Below are 22,500 nucleotides of genomic sequence, written 5' to 3' on the forward strand. Positions count from 1 at the left end.
ACACACACACACACACACACACACACACACACACACACACACACACACACACAACAATGTAAATGTGTTTCCAGTTTTAATGTTTTTTATGGTTTATTATATTGTGTCCTGCTTCTTTGTGTCTGAGGCTGCAGCCAACAATCCAAAAGACAACAACGTTCAATCAACAAACCCGAGAAAAGAGCAAAACACTTTTTGTGTTTGATAAATTCCTAAAAACAATTAAGCAATTATGAAAATTTCCATGGATTATTATCAGCTCATAAATGTTTGTTACGTGTCTTTTTATCCTGTTAAATTCGACGCTGGTTGTGATTTCTCAACATCTGCTCTGCAAAACTGTTTGCTTTGGATGTATATCGTCAATATTTCTGTTATACAGCTCCTTCTCTCCGTGCGTGTGTGTGTGTGTGTGTGTGTGTGTGCGTGCAGACAGTGATTTAATAAGAGCTGATAGTGTACCCGACTGCAGCTGCTCTCACACACCCACTCCCTGTCAGAGACACACACAGAACAGAAAAGTAGACTGTAATTAAATATATTACACTTAAAGAAGAGATAAAAATCCAGCTCAGCTAGAATCAAACTCAGATTATTTATGGAAATATGAGCACAGAGACGATAAAGAAGCAACAAGAAATTAAGAAACCAGAAGAGAAACATTTGGAAGGCATGTTTTTTCTTTGGAAATTATTCACAAAAATTAACCAAAATAATGATGATGTCATTTTGATCATATTTGGCACATGGAGAAAATACATGGTGATGCTGTTGTTATATAATTCTGATAATAATAATTATTAATCTAGTTTTCTTAATCTTTTTCCCTTGTTGTTTGGTCATTTTCTCTCGTCTTTAAAGCTAATTTCTTAGGTCATTTTCATGTCATTTTCACACTTTTTTATTTTATTTATTTATTAATTTTACAAATTTGGGGGCATTTCTTGCCAAGTTGCTGAATGTCTTTTTCCCATATTTTTTTTAAAAAAGAAATCAAACAAATGTGTTCTCGTTTTCAAAGGTTTAAATGTCTGAAAGGCGTTTATAGGCAGGAAAACTGATGTTGCTCCAGGTCTCAGAGGGTTAATGAGACAAATGCTAGCGGGTGTTTGTGGTTTTTTTTGTGCAGTGGGAAAGAGGCTTTTGTGTCCACGGTGGCGGGAAATACGAACATACAGAAGTACGGACTGTAGCTCGAGCGGCGGCAGAGTCAGAGAAACTCTGCTGAATGGCGTCTTTTGCATCTTTTTATATCATCCTGCGGCGTTCGAGGCGCTGAATAGATGGAGGAAAGTTTGCCGCAGTTCATTTACACACACACACACACTTATTTGATAAAAAAAGCTGTTTGAAAATGAGCGAAATGTCCCTTTAAAGGAGCAGTGCTACACACACTGCACAGACGGGAGGAAGACGGACAGACAGACGGGGAGCGCTGTACGCTCAAATAAAACTGGGAAGGAAGTCTGTGTGGGGTTGCCATGACAACCACACCCTTCACACCCCTTAAACACGTGTACAAACACACACACACACACACACACACACACACAGAAAGAGGAGCGCAGCGGGGAGATGGGAAATGATTGTGTGATTATTGCTGTGTGTGTGTGTGTGTGTGCAGATAAGAAAATGTTTGGTGAAGATTGACAATAAATTACCACAGAAGAAGAAGAGGCAGCTCTATCTCTGTGTGTGTGTGTGTGTGTGTGTGTGTGTGTGTGTGAGATTTAGCGTGTTCTGTGTGTTGTGGTCTTCCTGCTATTGTGTGCTGTCATGTTCCTGTGTGTGTGTGTGTGTGTGTGTGTGTGTGTGTGTGTGTGTGTGTGTGTGTGTGTGTGTGCGCGCTGTGGGGTCAGACAGTTTTTAAGATTTTAGCTTGTTTCTACGACTTTAGGTCATTTATAGAGTTTTAGCACGTTTCATGGTTTTTAGGATGTTTCCTGGATTTAAAGACGTTTTTAGGATTTTAGGAAGTTTCTTGGATTATAGGGCATCTGAAGGGTTTTAGGACATTTTTTTTAATTTCAGGACTTTTTTGGATCATACGATATTTTCTGCAATTTTAAGATTTTTTTTTTAGGGTTTTAAGAAATTTTAGTGAATTTGTAGGATTTTTGGACTTTTTTATTTTTATTTTATGACGTTTCTCAGATTTTAGGACGTTTCTTGGATCTTAGGACATTTCTATGATTTTAAGACGTTTCTAGTATTTTAGGACATCAGTGTCTCAGCTGTGTCCTCTGTCGGGGGTGTGGGGGATCCTCCTCTGGCTCTTTTTTTGATCAACAAGCTCTATTTTGATGCTGTTTTATGTCTCTGACACCTTATGGAGACTAAAAGGACAAAAACTATTCACAGAGTCAGTCACTTTATTTCTATTGTACATTAGAAAATATTTAAGGGGCCAGATTTGGCCCTCTGGCCGTAAGTTGAGCATCACTGATGTATGTGTCGTTTCTGCTCGTATTGTTTTCTGATCGTCCAGTTTGATTTTTCTTGTTTTCTTGTTAATTTAACAGAGAAAACGTCACTTTCCAGATGAAAATAACCGAATAAGTATCAGCATAATGAATGGGAAGCATTATTAAATGCAAACACTAGTTAATAATAATAATAATAATAATAATAATAATAATAATAATGATATAATGAAGGCAGGATTTCACGGCTCAGTCACAGCAGCAGTGATTTAATCCTCCACCCTCGATGATTGCACGATGAACAGTTTCACCTTCACGTTAAAAACAACCTGTCAGGAACGTGTTCTGACATGTTTCAGATCAGCAAACGCCCTGCCGCACTGTCACATTTCACTCTGCAGACGCTGACTTTCAGAGTTTAAATGTTCAGTGTGTGATTGTTGTTCAGTGTGTGAATGTTGTTCAGTGTGTGAATGTTGTTCAGTGTGTGTGATTGTTGTTCAGTGTGTGAATGTTGTTCAGTGTGTGAATGTTGTTCAGTGTGTGTAAATGTTGTTCAGTGTGTGATTGTTGTTCAGTGTGTGAATGTTGCTCAGAGTGTAAATGTTGTTCAGTGTGTGAATGTTGTTCAGAGTGTAAATGTTGTTCAGTGTGTGATTGTTGTTCAGTGTGTGAATGTTGTTCAGAGTGTAAATGTTCAGTGTGTAAATGTTGTTCAGTGTGTGAATGTTGTTCAGTGTGTGATTGTTGTTCAGTGTGTGAATGTTGTTCAGAGTGTAAATGTTCAGTGTGTAAATGTTGTTCAGTGTGTGAATGTTGTTCAGTGTGTGAATGTTGTTCAGAGTGTAAATGTTGTTCAGTGTCGGAATGTTGTCCAGTGTGTGATTGTTGTTCAGTGTGTGAATGTTGATCTGAATACACTGACATTGTGTGTCCTCACACACATCGTGTGTTCTTTTTTTGATCAACAAGCTCTATGTTGATGCTGTTTTATGTCTCTGACACCTTATGGAGACTAAAAGGACAAAAACTATTCACAGTATCACTTTATTTTTATTGTACATTAGAAAATATCGAAGGGGCCACCCAGCACCCTATCAGGGGCCAGATTTGGCCCTCTGGCCGTAAGTTGGGTATCACTGAAGCCTTGTGTGTTTGTAGAGGATCTACATCAACGTAGTTTCGTCATGTTACATCTTTATGTTCATGAAGCTGTAAATTAACAGCTGATATTGGACTGAATGAACTCTGACTGCTGGAAGTGTTTGTTCTTTCTTTCTTTCTTTTTCTCTTTCTTTCTCTGTCGTTCTTTCTCTCTTTCTTTCGACTTTTGAGCGACACATGTAGCCTGCAGGTTTAGCAAAAGTGTGTGAAGGTTGTTGTGTGTTTCTTTTTTTATAGTACGATAAAAATGACAACCATCGTCATCATGAGATGTTCAGACCCTCCTGACTCCAGAGTGTGTGTGCGTGCGTGCGTGTGTGTGTGTGTGTGTGTGCGTATGCGTGTGTGTGTGTGTGTGTGTGCGTGTGTGTGTGCGTGCGTGCGTGCGTGCGTGCGTGTGTGTGTGTGTGCGTATGCGTGTGTGTGTGTGTGTGTGTGTGTGTGTGTGCGCGTGTGCGCGTGTGTGTCAGTCAGAGTGTGTGGTGACCAACCTTTATCCACCACACTCTGTTACCTGAGGCACTGAGAGAAGGCCTGTAGAGACGCACACTCGTACTCTGTCTCTACACACACACACACACACACACACACACACACACACACACACACACACACACGCTCACTGTGGGCATGCTGTGTCACCAGCGGCAACAAGCGAGCCTCTCACTCTGACCCACATAGAGCGAGAGAGAAGGAGGGAGTGAGAGGAGGAGAAATTGGATTGAGATAGAAAGAAAAACGGGAGGACTGAGAGGAAAACGATAAAGAAGCAGAATTGGAGCAACAGAAGAAGAACAGAGCGAGCGTTCGTTAGACTCGGCTGAATAAAAGACGGGCTGTCGGGGACGGACGTGTCCTCAGCCGTCACCTGTAGACCCAGCAGCTGTGTGTCCATAATACAGGGTTCACACATATTTTTACCAGAACATTTCCAGGACTTTTCCAGGACTTTTCCAGGACTGTGAGGCGTTTTTTTTTCTCTGAAATGACCATTTATACTCATTATTGGTTCTTTTTCATACTATATGACAGTTTTTTTAAAGTATATATTATTTAAAAAGCAATAAATCAGAACAGGATTAGAACTGAATGTCTCAACTAAGACAATATTTTGGTTTTGGGAAAGGTATACAAGTTTAAATTACTGTTTTTTCTTTTCCTTTAAAAGGTTTTGGCGAATTTTTTGAATATAGAATTTTAATTTTGAAGAAAATCTGCTTTTTTCCCCTCTCTTTAAAAAAAATGGGGCAAGTTTTAAAGAAAACAATTTGGTGATTTTTGTTTTCTAAAGCAATTTCTGATTAAAAAATGTTTTTTATTATATATTATTGTTATTTTTGGTCACAAGGAGACATTAAAAACCTCTGGAGTGTATTCTTTTATTTGATATTTTTTATTATATATTATAATTTTTGGTCATTAGAGACATTAAAAACCTCTTTAAGTAGTAGTTTTTCCTCTGAGCTGTCAGGAATTAAATTCTCCATCCGCATAAAGAGGCTAAAAAATAAAAATAAAACCTTCTTCTCCTTTAAATCCCTTAAAATCAGCACAAGGTCAAACTTTGTGCAGCACAAACATTCAGCTAAAGGCCTCTTTGAATACGCCTGAGAAACGTGTGTGTGTGTGCGTGCGTGTGCGTGTGTGTGCGTGTGTGTGTGCGTGCGTATGCATGTGTGTGTTTTGTGTGTGTGTGCGTGTGTGTGTGTGTGTGCGTATGCGTGTATGTGTGTGTTTGTGCGTGTGTGTGTATGCGTATGTGTGTGCGTGTGCGTGTGTGTGTTGTGTGTGTGCGTGTGTGTGTGCGTGCGTATGCATGTGTGTGTTTTGTGTGTGTGTGTGTGTGTGCGTGTGTGTGTGTGTGTTTTGTGTGTGTGTGCGTGTGTGTGTGCGTATGCGTGTGTGTGTGTGTGCGCGCGTGTGTGTGTATGCGTATGTGTGTGCGTGTGCGTGTGCGTGTGTGTGTGTGTGTGGTTTCTCAGGTTGCCTTTGCCAGGTTATCTCTCTCTTACGTAATGTTCCAAAAATAGAGCAGATTCACCTGTGAGGGGAAAGGAGACACAGAGGAGACGCAACAAAAGGACGGAAAAAAAGAGGGAAAAAATTAAAAAAATAGAAAAGACCCTTTCATCCCTAATTTAAACTATATACTGTAAATTTAAAGGGCAACGCTTTTAATATCATGATCATTTTTAACCCTTTGAAACCTGATCATATTGGCTGGATTTCTTTCAAAGACTGTGACATAATTAGCCAGAAATTAGTAAAAAGTTACAAGAAAATTATCTGAAAATAAGCAAAAGGAAAAAAAAAAAGGGAAAAAATGACCACATGATGCACACGTGCAAAAAAAAAATCTTTTTGTCCGCTTTTTCACTGCTGTGGGTAGTTCGTAAGGTCAATCGTGTTTATGTGTTTGGCTGTTCACGTGACTGCAGCTGAGACGCAAGAAAGACGAGATGGAATAAATAATACTGAGAGGAAAATCTCGGATAAGAGTCATGCAAATATTTATATATAATACTGCAAAAACATAATAGTCAAAATAATAATAATCCAAACAATGGAATGATAATAATAATAGTAATAATAATAATTAATTAATTATAATTAATTATAATAAAAGAGATAAAATAAATAAAAAATAACTAAAGTATGACATGTTTGATGTCATCAAATTATTATTATCCTTATTATATTAATTATTATAATAATAATAATTATCGTAATTATTATTTCAGTCAGTCTTGGCCGAACAGTTTTTGTAGTAACAAATAGAAATAAAAGCTACCAGATGTCAGGAGTTGTTTCATGTGTGGGAGGAATTTTTGCAGTTCTTTTTAAAAGTTGTTGCATAAGAATAAATATTTCATGTTTTCCATGTAACCTAGATTAAAGTCGTTTTCTGTTTTGCACAGTGAATTTACACATTTTGAGAAACATTATATTTTATATCTGCATCTGCCATCCGTGAGTCACCACGATGAGAGGAGGTGTGATATGTTAATTCCACCGCGGGAGAGTCTTGATTTTCACTGCAATTAAATGGAAAAACATATGTTTATATATCGATGTCGGCAACCAGCCAGAATGAGTAACAGGGTTCGTACGGTCATGAATAACCTGGAAAAGTCATGGAATTCTAAACTAAATAACTAAACTATTCACTAAACTAAACTAAATACAAAATGAAGTCATACATGTTTTCTTTAAAAAATCAACAAAAATGTATCAAGAAAAAAAAGTCGCCAAATTAAAAAAGGAAAGTACATGCCTAAAACTCACCAATATTTTTTAAATGTAAGAAAATCAGCAAAAAGTGGGAGGTTTTGATCACAAAAAAATAAAAAAATAAATTAAACAAAAGCAAATTATTTCTTTTAACAAAAAACCAACATGGCCCAAATCCTTTTATTAAAAACACAAGGGATGTTTTCTCTAAAAATCAGCAATTAAAATAAATACAAAATTCAGCATTTAAAGTTGTCTGCCCCTCCCCTTAAGCCAAAAATAAAAACATAAGTCCCTCCCTGGTGATAAGAAAATGATTTGCCATGCCTCTCCTCTCATAAATAACAAACAGTCCCAAAGTCATTTAAATATTAAGTTCTTAATTTTTTTTAAAAATAATATAAAAATATATTTTAATACATATTTAATACAAAAGAACAGATAAGGAGTGTTGATGGTGATTTTGGAGATCGTGGTCTTTATAAATCCATAGAAATGTGCAGGGACCTTTGAACGGAGGTGTGGAGGAGGGTTAAGGTGGATCCAGGTGGATCCTGTGTCACAGTTCACCGGACACCGACGCTCTCTCATCGCTCACTGTTCCCCAAATCCAGCGCGTCGGCGGTCCTCAGGCCTGGTCTGTGAGCTCGGGTCTGATCTCCGGTCTGAACCGCAGCTCGGTCCTAAAGTTCACCCCCAATCAAACACGCACGCGCTTTGTTCCACGCGCAGCTCGGATGTCTGGTGTCAGGTCTCCGCTGCCCGGCACGTTGATTGGCAGAATTACGTGACCTGTCTGCCGAGGGGAATAACGGAGTCGGTCTGCAGACGAGGATGTGAGCGGCAGAATAACAGAGACTCACAGAGACTCTGAGGACCGGAATGATAAATGCAGGAGCAGGCGGACGGGGAGGGAGGAGGGGGAACACGGTGCGCTGGTTTCACCGGCTGCTGGGCTACAGGTGAGTGATGAGAGCGGCTGCTCACCTGTGTGTGGAGCTTATAGATCCGAGTCACGGTGTGGTTTTATCCCCGTTAACCATCGCTGCTTCATTCTGAGCTGAACGACCGGCTGAACGACCGGCTGAACGACCGGCTGAACGACCGGCTGAACGACCGGCTGAACTGAAGGCTTCAGCTGCTCTTTAAGGTTTCAGCGTCAGGATTTAGCTTTCATTCTCCGCTGAGTGCATCTTTTAATCATGTGTTACTCATACCATACTTCAGTAATACCCAATTTACAGCCAGAGGGCCAAATCTGGCCCCTGATAGGGTGCCGGGTGGCCCCCCAAAACATATTTTTAATTCACAAAAAAAAAAGTGATGGACTCTGTGAATAGTTTTTATCCTTTTAGTCTCCGTAAGGTGTCAGAGACATAAAACAGCATCAAAATAGAGCTTGTTGATCAAAAACAGAGTCAGAGGAGGATCCTCCACACCCCCGACAGAGGACACAGCTGAGACACTGATGTCCTAAAATACTAAAAATGTCCTAAAACATCTTAAAATCCAGAAAACGTCCAAAAATCCTGTGTTCTAAAATCTTAGAAGTGTTTTTCAATTCTAGAAACATCCTTAAATCTGAGGAATGACCTAAAATGTCCTAAAAATCTGAAGTGTGAAAAATCCCAAAATCCTAGAAACGTCCTAAAATCGTAAAAAACAGTCTGAAAATCCTTGAAATGTCCTAAAACATCCTAAAATCTTTGAAATGTTCTTGCATCCTAAACATCATAAAATCCCAGAAATGTGCTCCCGGCTTTGTGAAATGAGCCCCTCTCTCCGGCCGTGAAATACTTTGTACTTATACTTTAAAGTATAAAATATTCACTTCTGGAGCTCATTTTGCTGAAACTGCTTCAAACTTCTTTGTTAAACCCAAAAAAACACTGAACCGTCATGATGTGCAGAGAGATTTTAAGATATTTTGGCTCAGTTTCAGAGGACAAACCACACATTTCTCTCAGAGTTTAAGCAAAAAGGAAAAAAACGGTTATGAAAGCTCAAAGCTTAACTTCAGTTCTTAAAATAAAAAGTGCAAACTTTGAGATTTTTCATTCTGCTCTGAACAAAGATCTGCCTGCACAGACAAACTGGTTCCACAGCAAACCCACACTGGTGCAGTTGCGTCTCTTTTGTCAACCGGCTGCTTCCCACATATAATCAGCCTCGGCTCCACCAGTCAGAACACGTTCGGTCCCAGTCCTCCCACTTGCAGCTGCCTTCTCGTTCGTGCTGCTTTTACTTTTGTTCTGACTTTAATCACAAACTGAGCTGCAGCGACGCTCGCTGAGCAAACAGGAGCTGCTGAGAGGAGCGCCGCGGGCTCGTTACGCTTTATTTCCGCCTTCACCTGAACGCCACGGCGCTCCTGAAGCATCAGTCAGCTGGGAAATTCTGGAAAAGTTTTGGAAAACTGTCACTGAAAGTTTTGGAAAAGTTGTGGAATTCTTTTCTTCACAAACCTGAATAATACCACATGATGTGTTCAAGGACAGTAGGAGATTTGAAAATCCAATGATAATTTTGCCAAAAATTACCCGCGTGTTTGGAAAGCATATTTTCTTTAAAGATCACCAAAAATATTTGTTTTTTAAATCGCCAGAACTTTACAAAGGAGAAAAAAACACCATTTTTAAAAAAAAGAAAAACAAGCAGGTTGAGAAGGCATGTTTTCTTTAAAGATCACCCAAAATTTTGAAATGACAACTGAAAAAAAAATCTGCAGAAATCTTAAGGAAAACAAAAATCGGCAAGAAAGTTTCTCTAAAAATCACTAAAAAATATTAAAGACCACAAAACTATCTGGTGATTTGATTTTAATCAACTCATCATTCAGCTCCAAACATGGAGCAGGATCAAGGATAAATGTAATTTAAAAAAAATAATAAAAATTTACCTCTACCTTAAAAATCATCACTAAAATAAATACAAAATACAGCCATTTAAAGTTGTATGCCTCTCCCCAGTGCTTAAAAAATGATTTGACCTGCCTCCCCCTTTTTGCTCCACCCCCTGCCCCCTCATAAATAACAAACAGTCCCTAAGTTGTACTTTAATATTCAGCTCTGACCCAGTTCTGGATTCATTATATATTTTTTTAATAATGTATATTTAAAATGTAGTTATGACAAAGAAGCAGTGATTTCAGACAGTGCACAGCTTTAAAGTCCTGGAAAAGTCCTGGAAATGACCCTGGAAATGATCCTGGTAAAAAGTGTGTGAATGGTGTCAGAAACCTTTCTGCTGTAGTAAGTGCTGACGCCTCCCTCTGTGGTTCCTGAGGATCTGTATTTAGACACAGCTGAGGTACTGCACACATTACATCATCCTCCGTGTGTAGGCTGTAAAGTAAAGACAGTGTGTGTGTGTGTGTGTGTGTGTGTGTGTGTGTGTAAGTGCGTGCGGTGTGTCCACGTGCACGCCGTCGTCCTACATGAGGAGACGAGGCTGCTGTCAGAGTAACTGGTAAAGTTACCAAAACGCACACACGAAGCAGATTCCCCACCAGTGTAATTACTGCGTGAGCTGCCGATGCTCCCGCTGTGCCGTCACCATGGCAACGCCATCAACCCACCTCTGCTGGAGGAGGAAGAGGAGGAGGAGGAGGAGGAGGAGAACAAGGAGACATGAGAAAGAAGAGCAGAGGAGGAGCAAAAAAAAAAAAAAAAGACAGGATGTAGATTAGAGAGCGTAGAAGACAAAAAGGAGACAGGAGGACAGAAGAGGAGGACGAGGAGGACAGGAGAGGACGAGGAGGACAGGAGAGGACGAGGAGGAGGGCGATTCGTTTTTAGAGACCGTAAAGTGTAAAGGAGAGAGAGTCGTGTGCTGCAGCGTTCAGGGTTCATGTGTTCGAGCGTCAGTTTCTCTGTTTAATGCGACATCAGCTGAGGAGACGAAACCCAGAGCGAGATCTGATCAAACACATCCACAGACCATTGATTATTGATTATTTCATCTGTTTTAACCCTTTGAAACCTGAGAAAAATTACACTTATTTCTTTCAAAAACATGGCAACAAGCGACGCAAGAAGAAATGACCCCAAAATTAGCAAGAAATCAAATTATTTTTTAGATTGTTTTAAGGATTTTAGGACTATTCTAGGATTTAATGATTTTTATAGGATTTTAGGACAATTTTAGGACATTTCTAGGGTTTTGGTAGAATTTTAGGATTTTTACAACATTTATAGGATATTATGAGATTTTCAGAGTTTTAACACGTTTCTTAGGATTTTAAAGCTTTTTTTCTTTTTTACATTTCTAGGGTTTTAAGACATTTTTAGGATTTTAGTGTGGAAATAGGATTTTAGGCTTTTATGATTTCTTTTAGGATTTTTGGACATTAGGCGGTTATTTGCTGATCTCCTTGAAAACCTCCTAAAAAGTAGGGACCGACAGTTATCGGCCCGATAATGGGACTTATGACGTCATACCGATATTACGATAATAACATTGTTTTCGCTGTCGTGTAGGGGACACTGTTACGGATGTTACGCAATAAAACAACATTTCCACGTCCAAAAACAAACGAGTGAGACGATCTAAGGTCCCAGCGTGACGGAGGAGAGGACCACTAACGTGCCGACTTTATCGCTATTTAGCGGCTTTTCGGAGCCTCTCAGGGGCGATGTTTTAAAAAAAACACAACAGGAGAAACATTTAGCGACTTATTTAGATGATCAGTGAACGAGGAGGACATAAACTGTCCAGGACGGCTCTTATAGGACATACAGGAGGTAGAGGTATAGGAGGTGAGCCGGAGACGACTGGTAGCGGTTGAAATAATCATTATTGTGCATCACTGATTGAAATGTTCGGTGTTTTTTGGAGGATGTTTGTAGGATTTTTTAGGATTTTAGGATTTTTACATTTTTAGGATTTCATGACGTTTCTAGGATTGTAGTACATTTTCATGATTTTAGCGTGTTTTTAGGATTTATGGACATGTACATAATATTGTAAATAACAGGCTCTATTTTGATGCTGTTTCTGAACTCTGACACCTTCTGGAGACTAAACGGACAAAAACGATTCCCGGAGTGAAGTTATCGTTCGTTGTTTGATAAAAATGTGATGGTTAAACGCTGAACGTGCTGAAATGATGCTTACGGTTGATCCGACTAGTTTCAGAGGATCCAAAGAGAGAAGGAAACAACCCTTTTGTAAAATAGTACGCAGCCGTTACTGCAGCAGGGCTGGACATCCAGCAGGACCGACGGTTTCGAACACGCGGGCTAAATGTGCCGACCTTCTGCTCCGCGCAGGAAACGGGTTTTTACGGTCATCGTTTCCCACAGCGCAGCGTCTCTGCGGCTCTCTGCATCGCACGTCTGTCTTTATCCCCGCTGCCGCTAATTCCCCTTTCTTTTCTTCTCATCTGTGCATGTAAAGTTTGACGTTTTTTAAGTGGGCAACTTATTACATAAAGCAGCGGCGAATGTTTGAGGACGATGTGCTGTGATTCGCTTTGTTTGGCTGTCGTTCATCTGAACGCTTTAAAACGTTTATTTTTAGACTGATGCTGCCTTTTTACTGCATTTTTTATGAGTAAATCTACTTAAAATAACTCGGAGGCAAAGTGTGCGTGTGTGTGTGCGTGCGTGCGTGCGTGTGTGTGCGTGCGTGTGTGTGTGTGCGTGTGAAAAGCTTCACACTGCAGGTTTTGTGTGTGTGTGTTTAGATTTTAGGAGTTAATGCCTGTGATCCTGTCTGCTTTTAGTAGATTAGGACTCACTCAGATATAGTGTTGTCCTTTCACCTCTGAAAGAGTGTGTGTGTGTGTGTGTGTGTGTGTGTGTGTGTGTGTGTGTGTTTGTTTGTATTCCCATTACCGTGTTTTGTGATGAGTACGTCGATGCTGCTCGGTCTTTTTTGAGAAGCTTTGACTTCCTGTCTGTCACTAGTTTCATGATGAACAAACACAGTCAACACAGACATTTCTAAGATTTTAGGATGTTGTTCGGATTTTAGGACATTTTTAGGACTTATGGACGTTTCCAAGAATTTGGATGCTTATGGGATTTAAGGACTGTTTTTAGGATTTTTGGACATTTCTAAGATATTAGGACATTTCCTGTATTTTTGGACATTTCCTTGATTTCAGGACATTTCTCAGATTTAGGATGTTTCTAAGATTTTTAGGACATTTCATGGATTTTAGCATGTTTCTGTGATTTTAAGATGTTTTCCAGGATTTAGCAACATTTCTACAATATCAGGACATTTGTAGGATTTCAAAACATTTCTCAGATTTTAGGATATCTGTGATTTTAGGACATCAGTGTCTCAGCTGTGTCCTCTGTCGGGGGTGTGGGGGATCCTCCTCTGGCTCTTTTTTTGATCATCAGGCTCTATGTTGATGCTGTTTTATGTCTCTGACACCTGATGGAGACTGAGTCAGAGAAACAAAAGCTACAGCAAAGATGATCACGTGAACACGCGAATCAACCGCAGACGTGCTCGTCGCGTCTGTAACACGCTGTGAACATCGTATTACTGCAGCGCTCACACGCTCACCTTCTGCTCTCACTCAACTGCTGTCAGTTAAACTGCGGCTTCGTTAACACGACCCGTCTGACCGCAGCCGCTGCTTCCCTGAATGGACTCTGTGCTGGCGTGTTGACACGACCTTCGACCTCAGCGGTCATCAGACCTCCGAAAAACACAAAACAAAACCTACGGTAAAAATGATGGTAAAAACTGCAAACGTTGGTCATCATTTACAGCAAAAATAAACCAGTCGAGATGAACTTATGACATCAGTGTGTGTGTGTGTGTGTGTGTGTGTGTGTGTGTGTGTGTGTGTGTGTGTGTGTGGGGTCATATGTGGCATATGTCCAGTCACCATACGTCCTTGCATTTGTGCTGTTGTCACCCACGCAATTCTATTTTTATCCCAAGAGTCGTGAGGGCGACTACATGCGTACGTGTGTGTGTGTGTGTGTGTGTGTGTGTGTGTGTGTGTGTGTGTGAGAGAGAGAGAGAGAGATCAGGTTACAGTGTGTGTAAGTGGACTCCTCTTTGTCCTGGTTGACAATTTTAGACAGACGGCCTCTGAAACTTTCAACAGGGGGGTCAGATGCTCCTGTGCAGCCTTTTCCACTGACACACACACACACACACACACACACACACACACACACATTCGTAACCATATTTACCACTTTACTATAAAAGTGGTGCCCTCTAATTTAGGAATTCTGAGTTTTGCAGATCTTGAGTAGTATGGAAGTTTATTTATTTTTTTAATTACTTTTCCTTTTTTGCTTATTTTCAGGAAATTTTCTTGTAACATTTTACAAATTTGTTGCTTTGTTTTGTGTTGTGAAGTTCCTCTTTGCCTTTTTTTAAATAAATAAAACCAATTCGTGTGTTAATGTAATTTATTCAGCAAAACAACAGCAGAGTTTTTCTCATTATCTTTTTATCTCTTTTTAAAAAGCAAGAATTAACAAGATTATTATCTCGTTAATACAAAAAGCTTTTTCATTTTCTTAATGCTGTGATAATAATCTTGTTAACTTAAAAAAATGAGAATTCATGACGTTTTCGTTCACTCAGAAATACAAAAAAATATTTTCTCGTTATCTTTTATCTCAGTAAAAAAAACAGGAATGTACAATATTTGTATCATTAATACATAAAATCAGAGCAAACTTTTTTATCATGAAAATAATTCATAATAAGTCATAATTTTGAAATCTCATTAATTTAGAAAAAAATAGAAAAATAATTTTATTTCACAATTTCTTTTCTCAAAACTCTGGGATTGTTGATAATTCAGAAAAAAATAATATTTCAGGATTTTTTTTTTTTTCTGAAGATAACGTCAGGCTGCTGTGGAAAAGACAGTGACACGGTCAGACCTCACCTGTGTGAAATCATGACAGCTCTTTGGCAGAAAATGCTGATTCTCACAGTCAGACGCTGATTGAGAAAATACCTTTAAAGGCGACTTTACCTCCGAAATCACCGTCTTTGGCTGCCGCAGCGAGCACTCGGCTGTGACTGAGAGATGGACGCTTGATAAATGGCTGCGCTGGAAACCGTGGCGACGGTGGAGAAATGAAAACAGAGAGAACGAGATGATCATACAGAGAGAGGAAGAGGAAGTGTGAGAGCGAGCTGAGTGCTGAGTCATGCTCTGTCAGAGCAGATCTGTCTCCGTCACCCCAAAGTGCTGCTGGCAGTCTGCGCTCCAAGCTGTTCCCGCTTCTCCTCCACCGAGGATCTGCAGCTCGGCCGCTCCAACGTGCTCTCACACCATGAATAATTCATTTACATCCTAAATTATACTCAAATCTACTCCTGTGTGTGTGACGGAGCGGCTCTGCTGTGAAAACGCCGCCGCTGACACCGTCGCCTGCTTTGGTTTTTCATCGGAACCCTTAATGTTACACACACTGCTATCGCTGTGCGCACAAAATGCACTTTTTAACATTTTTGGTTTATTTTTTAATCCTCGCCGTCTGGGATATGTCGATGTGTGATTTTTACACTTTTTTTAAAGTTTTTTTTTTAATTTGTGCAGTGTCACACACTCACGCTCAGATTGCTCTGCAAACAATACACGCTTTCCAAAATCAGGCTACAAAAAATATTATGCATCAATATGATTTTCTGCTTTCATTGAGTTTATTTTTTTAACCAATATCAGTCCTAATCATGAATATCAAATATTCAATAATTTTTTTGAATTTTAACCCTTTTAATGCCAGGTTTTTGTCATGATGCCACTGTGTTTTTTAGATGAGGGGAAAAAAACACAAAAAATGAATTATTTTCAATATACTGCATGCCAAATAGCTGTTTTTGCTGCTGACAGTCTGGGATATGTCAGTGTGTGAGTGTAGCTGCTGACAGTCTGGGATATGTCAGTGTGTGAGTGTAGCTGCTGACAGTCTGGGATATGTCAGTGTGTGAGTGTAGCTGCTGACAGTCTGGGATATGTCAGTGTGTGAGTGTAGCTGCTGACAGTCTGGGATATGTCAGTGTGTGAGTGTAGCTGCTGACAGTCTGGGATATGTCAGTGTGTGAGTGTAGCTGCTGACAGTCTGGGATATGTCAGTGATCAGCAGCTACATTGACTGTGACAGGTCACCTAGTGGAAATAGCATGTATTTCCTCCATATGCCAAATATGGTCAAAATGACCTCATCAGGTGGAAAATAGTCAAAATGACAAATTCAGAGTCAAAAGCCCAGAATGACACCCAGAAATAATACAAGTCCTGTTTTTCTGCTCTGATGGCTGTGGGATCAAAAATGTCAGTTTGAATGGGTTTCAATGGAGCATTTTTGGACCTGAACAGTCTGAATGTAACTATTTAGTTTCCACAGTGTATTTTAGACTTATTGTAGGAGCTGAGCTGCAAACTCACTGATTACACTCAAATACACAATCTGGACTACATTTAGGACACATGCAACAGGTAAAATGTCTCAAACAGTTCCTGAAGGTTAAAAAAAACTTCTCATTTGTTGTTTTCAGGAAGGCGATCTCCCGTTCAGGCCTCCAGCACCTCGGGCCGCCGCAGCCCTCCCTGCCGCCTGCGTCCAACGGGCCCAACAAGGAGCTGCGGACCTGCGTCGACTGGACGGTCAGACACGCACATACACACTCACATCATTCAATACACACACTCACATCATTTAATACACACACTCACATCATTTAATACACACACTCAAATCATTTAATACACACACTCACATCATTTAATACACACACTCACATCATTCAATACACACACTCACATCATTTAATACACACACTCACATCATTTAATACACACACTCACATCATTTAATACAGGGTTTGTATGTATTTGTTGTATTTGATGTTCGTATTGTAATTTTTTTTAAGGTAAAATAGAAATTTTATTTAAAAATTGCCATTTTAAGGAAACATGAAGACACTTTCTCCTTCAAAAATGGTAAGAAAGTGTATAGATTTCTATGTATGTATTTCTTTGTGTATTTCTTTTTACTGTCTTACTTTATATGTCACTAAAAATAATATATTTTTAAATAAAATAAAAATGGTCAGAAATATTTAGGAAAACATGCCTTTCAACTCAGGTGGGTTGGTAAGGGTTATTTTCTTTGTCAATCACTCAAAAAAAAAGCCAAAAGCTTTTCTTTAAAAATTGAAAAAAAAGTAACGAAAAAAAATTGTTTAAAGAAAAGAAAATGTCATTTTTCTTTGCTTAAAAAAATCTTTGACAGGCCTCCAGCTTCAGCGCCACAAATTTAAATATTCAGTTTTTATCCTGCCCTAAATGAATGAATGTTTAAAAAAATATCTGATAAAAAAGCTATCATATAATAATGAAAAAGAACAGATGAGGAGGATTGATGGCTGTTTCAGAGAATGTATGGTCTTTAAAATTTCCCAAAAAGTCCTGGAAAAGTCCTGGAAAAGCAAGAATGTGTATAAACCCTGTTAATATAATTAATGATCAGAATTGTGTTTGTGTTTTTGCTGCTTCTTGTTAATCTAAATGTACTTTATGCTGGATTTCACACATGCACATCATTAAAAGAGCCTAAATGCAAATGAAACGTGGACTGAGACAGCGCACAGAGCGACAGTTGTCCGTGTCCCTGCCGTCTTTCTTCTGTCTGGCTGAGTCACTGAATGACATTTGGATTTTGCTGCCAGCAGATTTGTGAGCAGACTGCTTTCAGCCGCCGTATGTTCATGTGGAAATGAAATAAAGCAGCAATTTTCTTTTGGTTTTTGATCATTAGCAGAAAATGTCTTGATAACTGAGCGTGAGAAAGAAAAGTTTTATGTGTCAGGACTTTTTTCTGTGTTTAGTTTACGTTTGAATTGAATGGATTTCATCGGCGTAAAGGCAGCACGCTCAGAGAAATGTCAAGTTAAAATGGAAAGTACGCTGAAAAATGTCATGAATCGACTCTGCAAATTAAGCAGCGACGGTCAAAAAGTAAAAGCAGGCATCTTCACTCGGACTGAAATCACGGGAATAAAAGTAGGACATTTGTGGAGCTGCGTTATCACATAAAGACGGAGAAAAAAATCTGACATCTCGAGCAGTTTATGACAAAAATGGTTCTGTGCGTCGCTCACGAGAGCGGGCCAGTTTGTAAGAGGCCCAGATTTCAGCAGAAAAAGGTCGAAACATGTCGAAAAGGTTCAGAGATCCGTGACTTTTTCTGCCTCCTCATATCTATCAGGCGACAGCTGAGGCCGGAGGATTTACGTTTTTCAGGTTGTCCGTTTTTGTGAACTTCATATCTCAAGAGCACTTTATGGGACTTTTTTCAAAATTTAGCCAAAAAACCTGGACTCAAGGATGAACTGATTAGATTTTGGTGGTCAAAGGTCAAGGTCACGGTGACCTTTCATCCATCGCATTCGTCTGAATAAGTTCTACAAATGACTTTTCACGTAGATTTTCAGGTAAAATAGCACAAACATTTGTAGGCTGCGGCATAATTCAGCCGCTCTGCCGCCAGCTCAGAAACAGTGCGACGGAGGCGATGGAGGCGATGGAGGCGATGGAGGCGATGGTGGCGACGGTGGCGATGGAGGCGACGGTGGTGATGGAGGCGACGGAGGCGATGGTGGCGACGGTGGTGATGGAGGCGACGGAGGCGACGGTGGTGATGGAGGCGACGGAGGCGACGGTGGTGATGGAGGCGATGGTGGTGATGGAGGCGACGGTGGTGATGGAGGCGATGGAGGCGACGGTGGTGATGGAGGTGATGGAGGCGACGGTGGTGATGGAGGCGACAGTGGTGATGGAGGCGATGGAGGCGACGGTGGTGATGGAGGCGATGGAGGCGACAGTGGTGATGGAGGTGACGGTGGTGATGGAGGCGACAGTGGTGATGGAGGTGACGGTGGTGATGGAGGCGACGGTGGTGATGGAGGCGATGGAGGCGACGGTGGTGATGGAGGCGATGGAGGCGACGGTGGTGATGGAGGCGATGGAGGCGACGGTGGTGATGGAGGCGACGGTGGTGATGGAGGCGATGGAGGCGACGGTGGTGATGGAGGCGACGGTGGTGATGGAGGCGATGGAGGCGACGGTGGTGATGGAGGCGATGGAGGCGACGGTGGTGATGGAGGCGACGGTGGTGATGGAGGCGACAGTGGTGATGGAGGTGACGGTGGTGATGGAGGCGACGGTGGTGATGGAGGCGATGGAGGCGACGGTGGTGATGGAGGCAATCGTCTGTGCAGAAATATCTGCTGCCAGCTTCACCTTGTTTGCAGTGAGCCCAGCGGATCAAACGCAGAGCGTCTATTTTTATCTGATTCAACAAGAGAAGCATGACGGTGACAGAGGGAGGTTTTATTTATGAGCGTCTTCGCTTCAGATCAGAAAAGTCAACAAAGAAAACAACTTTAAAAATACTTCAAACTCATCAGAGACAATCACGAAAAAAAAGTATGTTGAGTTCAAAAACACTGATATCAGTCTGGGACATTTATAGTCTCACTTTTACTGTATATCAGTGACACTCACTTTAGGGCCCGCAGGCCAAATCTGGCCCCTGATAGGGCCCCTGGTGGCCCCCAAACATTTTCTAATGGACAATAAAACTAAAGTGATTGACTTTGTGAATAGTTTTTGTCCTTTCAGTCTCCATCAGCTGTCAGAGACATAAAACAGCATCAACATAGAGCTTGTTGATCAAAGAAAGAGCCAGAGGAGGATCCCCCACACCCCCGACAGAGGACACAGCTGAGACACTGATGTCCTAGAAATGTCCTAAAATCTTCAATACGTCCAAACCTGTGAACCTGTATGAGGCTGCTGCGACGGGCCCCTGGCCTCCTGTCATTTGCAAAAGTGGCCCCCAAAGTAAAGCAGGTTGCGTGTCTCAGTGGGACTCCGAGAGAATCAAACATGAATAATGAATATGAAATAAAACACGCTGCGTCATTAATATTATTAACTGGAAGGTGAAAGAAGACAAACCCACATCTGAGAGTCCCCTCTGTCTCCGTCTGCAGGGACACTTCCAGGACGTCATCGTTGGCCTTTAGCTCTCTGCACGACACACACACACAGACACACACACACACACACACACACTCATATATAACGACCGTACTTAATCACTCATTAATGGACACTGAGGGGCTGATTTGCTGCGGCCTCCTTTCAGGTGCTAATGAGTCCGTGAGTTTGTCTTCGTCTCTCTGTGGGACCCCAACGTCTGAGCACACTGACTGAAAAACAGCTCAACTAACAACTCATTTTTTATTCTTTATTTATTTCATTAGATTTTTTTATTTTTGATTTACTGTATGTAGTATTTCAAAATAAAGGAGGAGGAAACGGAAGTACACACACTTGTGATCCCAAAATCTGAAAAACACCCTTAAATTCTAGAAATGTCCGAAATTCCTGGAAATGTCCTCAAACTTTAAAAATGTCCAAAAATCTCTGAAACATCTTCAAATTCCACAAACATCCTGTGTAATTTTCCAGATACTCATTGCTGTAATTTTTTGTCGTTAGGGGAAAAAACGTTGAGCAAAAACACGAAAAGCCGGGCAAAAACTAAAGAAAGAATGTTTATAGCTAAATATCATCACATCATATTTAAAATGAAGTAACAAAATCATCTTATTTAAAGCGTTTTTTTGAGGCCATTTCTTTTATTTTTCCTTCTTTTTATTTATTTATCTTTTTAACAATTTTTCTCGTCATTTTCACTCATTTGTTGCCAATTTTTGGGTAATTCCTTCTTTTGTTGCTCATTCCCTTCGTCCCATGATTTTTAAAAAAAATCCAATTTCCTCTGGTTTCGAAGGGTTAAGCTGTTTTTATCTCAGCTTTTATTGTCACGTGTAGGGTGTGTGTGTGTGTGTGTGTGTGTGTGTGTGTGTGTGTGTGTGTGTGTGTGTGTGTGTCAGCGTCTCCTGCAGTCTTTAGATCAGCACTTTAAATGAAGTCTCTCTGTGACGTCTCGTCCTCCTCAGCTGCTCTGATTATGTCCCTCACACACCTGTTGACCGTTTCACTGCAGAGTATTTATGTGGCTCCACTTTAACAACAATACAGAGGAGACATTAAATAGTCTCTGTCCCTGTCTCTGTCTCTGTGTTTGTCTCTGTCTCTGTGTTTGTCTCTGTCTCTTTGTCTCTGTCTCTGTCTCTTTGTCTCTGTCTCTGTCTCTGTGTCTGTCTCTGTCTCTGTGCAGGAGAACGCGGTGAACGGGGATCACCTGTGGATGGAGACGAGCTGTTCGGGAGAGCTCTGTTATTTGGGAGAGGACACCTGCCTGCTGAAGACGGCAGTGAGTAAACTCGGAGCGCTCTGAGTGTCTGAGAGAGACGGGACGGGACGATGACACAGGAACGGTCAAAAAAACCCAAAACTTCAGTCCTGTTTGGGTTTTAATGGTTTTATTTGAAGCTCTGGTTTGATGCTGCAGGGTTTGAACAGTCATGGAAAACCTGGAAAAAGTCATGAAATTTACAAATAGCAATTTCTAAGCCTGGAAAAGTTTTAGAAAACTAAATATACCCTGAAAGTTTTGGAAATGTCATGGAAATCTGTTTCACAAACTTGACTTATAACATGATGTGTTCAAGAAATTTTGAAAATGCACAAAAAAAACCAATAAATGTTTTTTTTTATTTTCATTTTCTAAATAGACAGAAAAAAATAAAAAAATAAAGGCCAAATTTTAAAATCAGCAAAAGTTTTTAAAGAACAGTGAATGGTCACGATTTTTAAACCTGCCCGCGGGTTCTAAGGCATATTTTGTTTTGTTTTTGTTTTTGTTTTTTTTTTATTAAAAATCACTTAAAAAATTAAAGAAAAAACATTAAAAATGACATAATTTCATAATTTTGTTTCACAAACCTGTAATATAGCACATGATATGTTCAAGGACCATCTGAAATTTGAAAATCCAACAATGATTTCTTTTTTTTTTATACAGTTTTTCATTGTGATAAATGTCTTTTTTTAAGGTGCCCTTTAAAAATTAAAATAAATTTTTTTCTTTTAAAAAAACTGCCAAAAACACGGCTGTGACACGGTGGTTCAGGTGCTCCGTGTCTGCGCGGCAGCAGAAGAAATGTCCCAGAGAGCAGCCGCAGAGCCGCAGCGATGCACAGTGTTTAAATTACAGGTTTGAGGAGCGAGAAATGACCTTTAACCCCGACAATGATATAATGGCACACGTTAGCGTCTCGCTGATGCTGCGTAATTACAGCGACTGAGCGAGAACACGGCGGCGCAGAAAACACGCTCGCTGAAATCTGTCCGTCAAACGTGCCACGAGATAAATATATTTCACCAGCGACGCTTTCGGCTTCTTTAACCCTTTGAAACCTGGATCCTCTTCAGTTTTTTATGCCTCTCCCAAACATTTAAACCTCTGAAACACAAAGTGGTTCGATTTCTTACGAAAACAGGGCGAGAGAAGGAAGATTTATTACATTCGTCCTCGATCCTGCTTCATCTGTGGAGTGGAAGGATGAGTGCATTAATAATAAGAAACTTTGCATGAAATGTCTCGCAAAGTGCAAAGAAGAAAATAAAAGGTGACAAGAAAATAATGTTAACTTCAAAAATAAAATGTTTGGGCACATTTTTGTGTGTTTTGATGTGTGTGTAACAGGCTGCTGGTGTTTGTTGTTGCGTTTGTTGTTGTGTATCTCACTGCCCTGTGTGTGTGTG

The 22,500-nt window shown here is 40.3% G+C and overlaps 1 protein-coding gene across 7 annotated transcripts in view; it reads left to right on the forward strand.

The window, feature by feature from the left end:
* dgki (diacylglycerol kinase, iota) overlaps window positions 1-22,500 on the forward strand; it is an 85,839-nt gene that overhangs the window by 24,882 nt on the left and 38,457 nt on the right. For all 7 annotated transcript variants that reach the window (XM_088072904.1, XM_088072907.1, XM_088072908.1 and 4 more), the window contains exons 2-3: window positions 16,314-16,422; window positions 21,011-21,106. In XM_088072904.1, coding sequence (XP_087929030.1) covers window positions 16,314-16,422; window positions 21,011-21,106 — 205 coding nt within the window. The remainder of the gene's footprint in view (window positions 1-16,313; window positions 16,423-21,010; window positions 21,107-22,500) is intronic.

This window comes from Plectropomus leopardus, chromosome 22 (genome assembly GCF_026936395.1).
Source record: "Plectropomus leopardus strain MGB_pleo_1.0 chromosome 22, ASM2693639v1, whole genome shotgun sequence".
Classification (NCBI taxonomy): Eukaryota; Metazoa; Chordata; class Actinopteri; order Perciformes; family Serranidae; genus Plectropomus; species Plectropomus leopardus.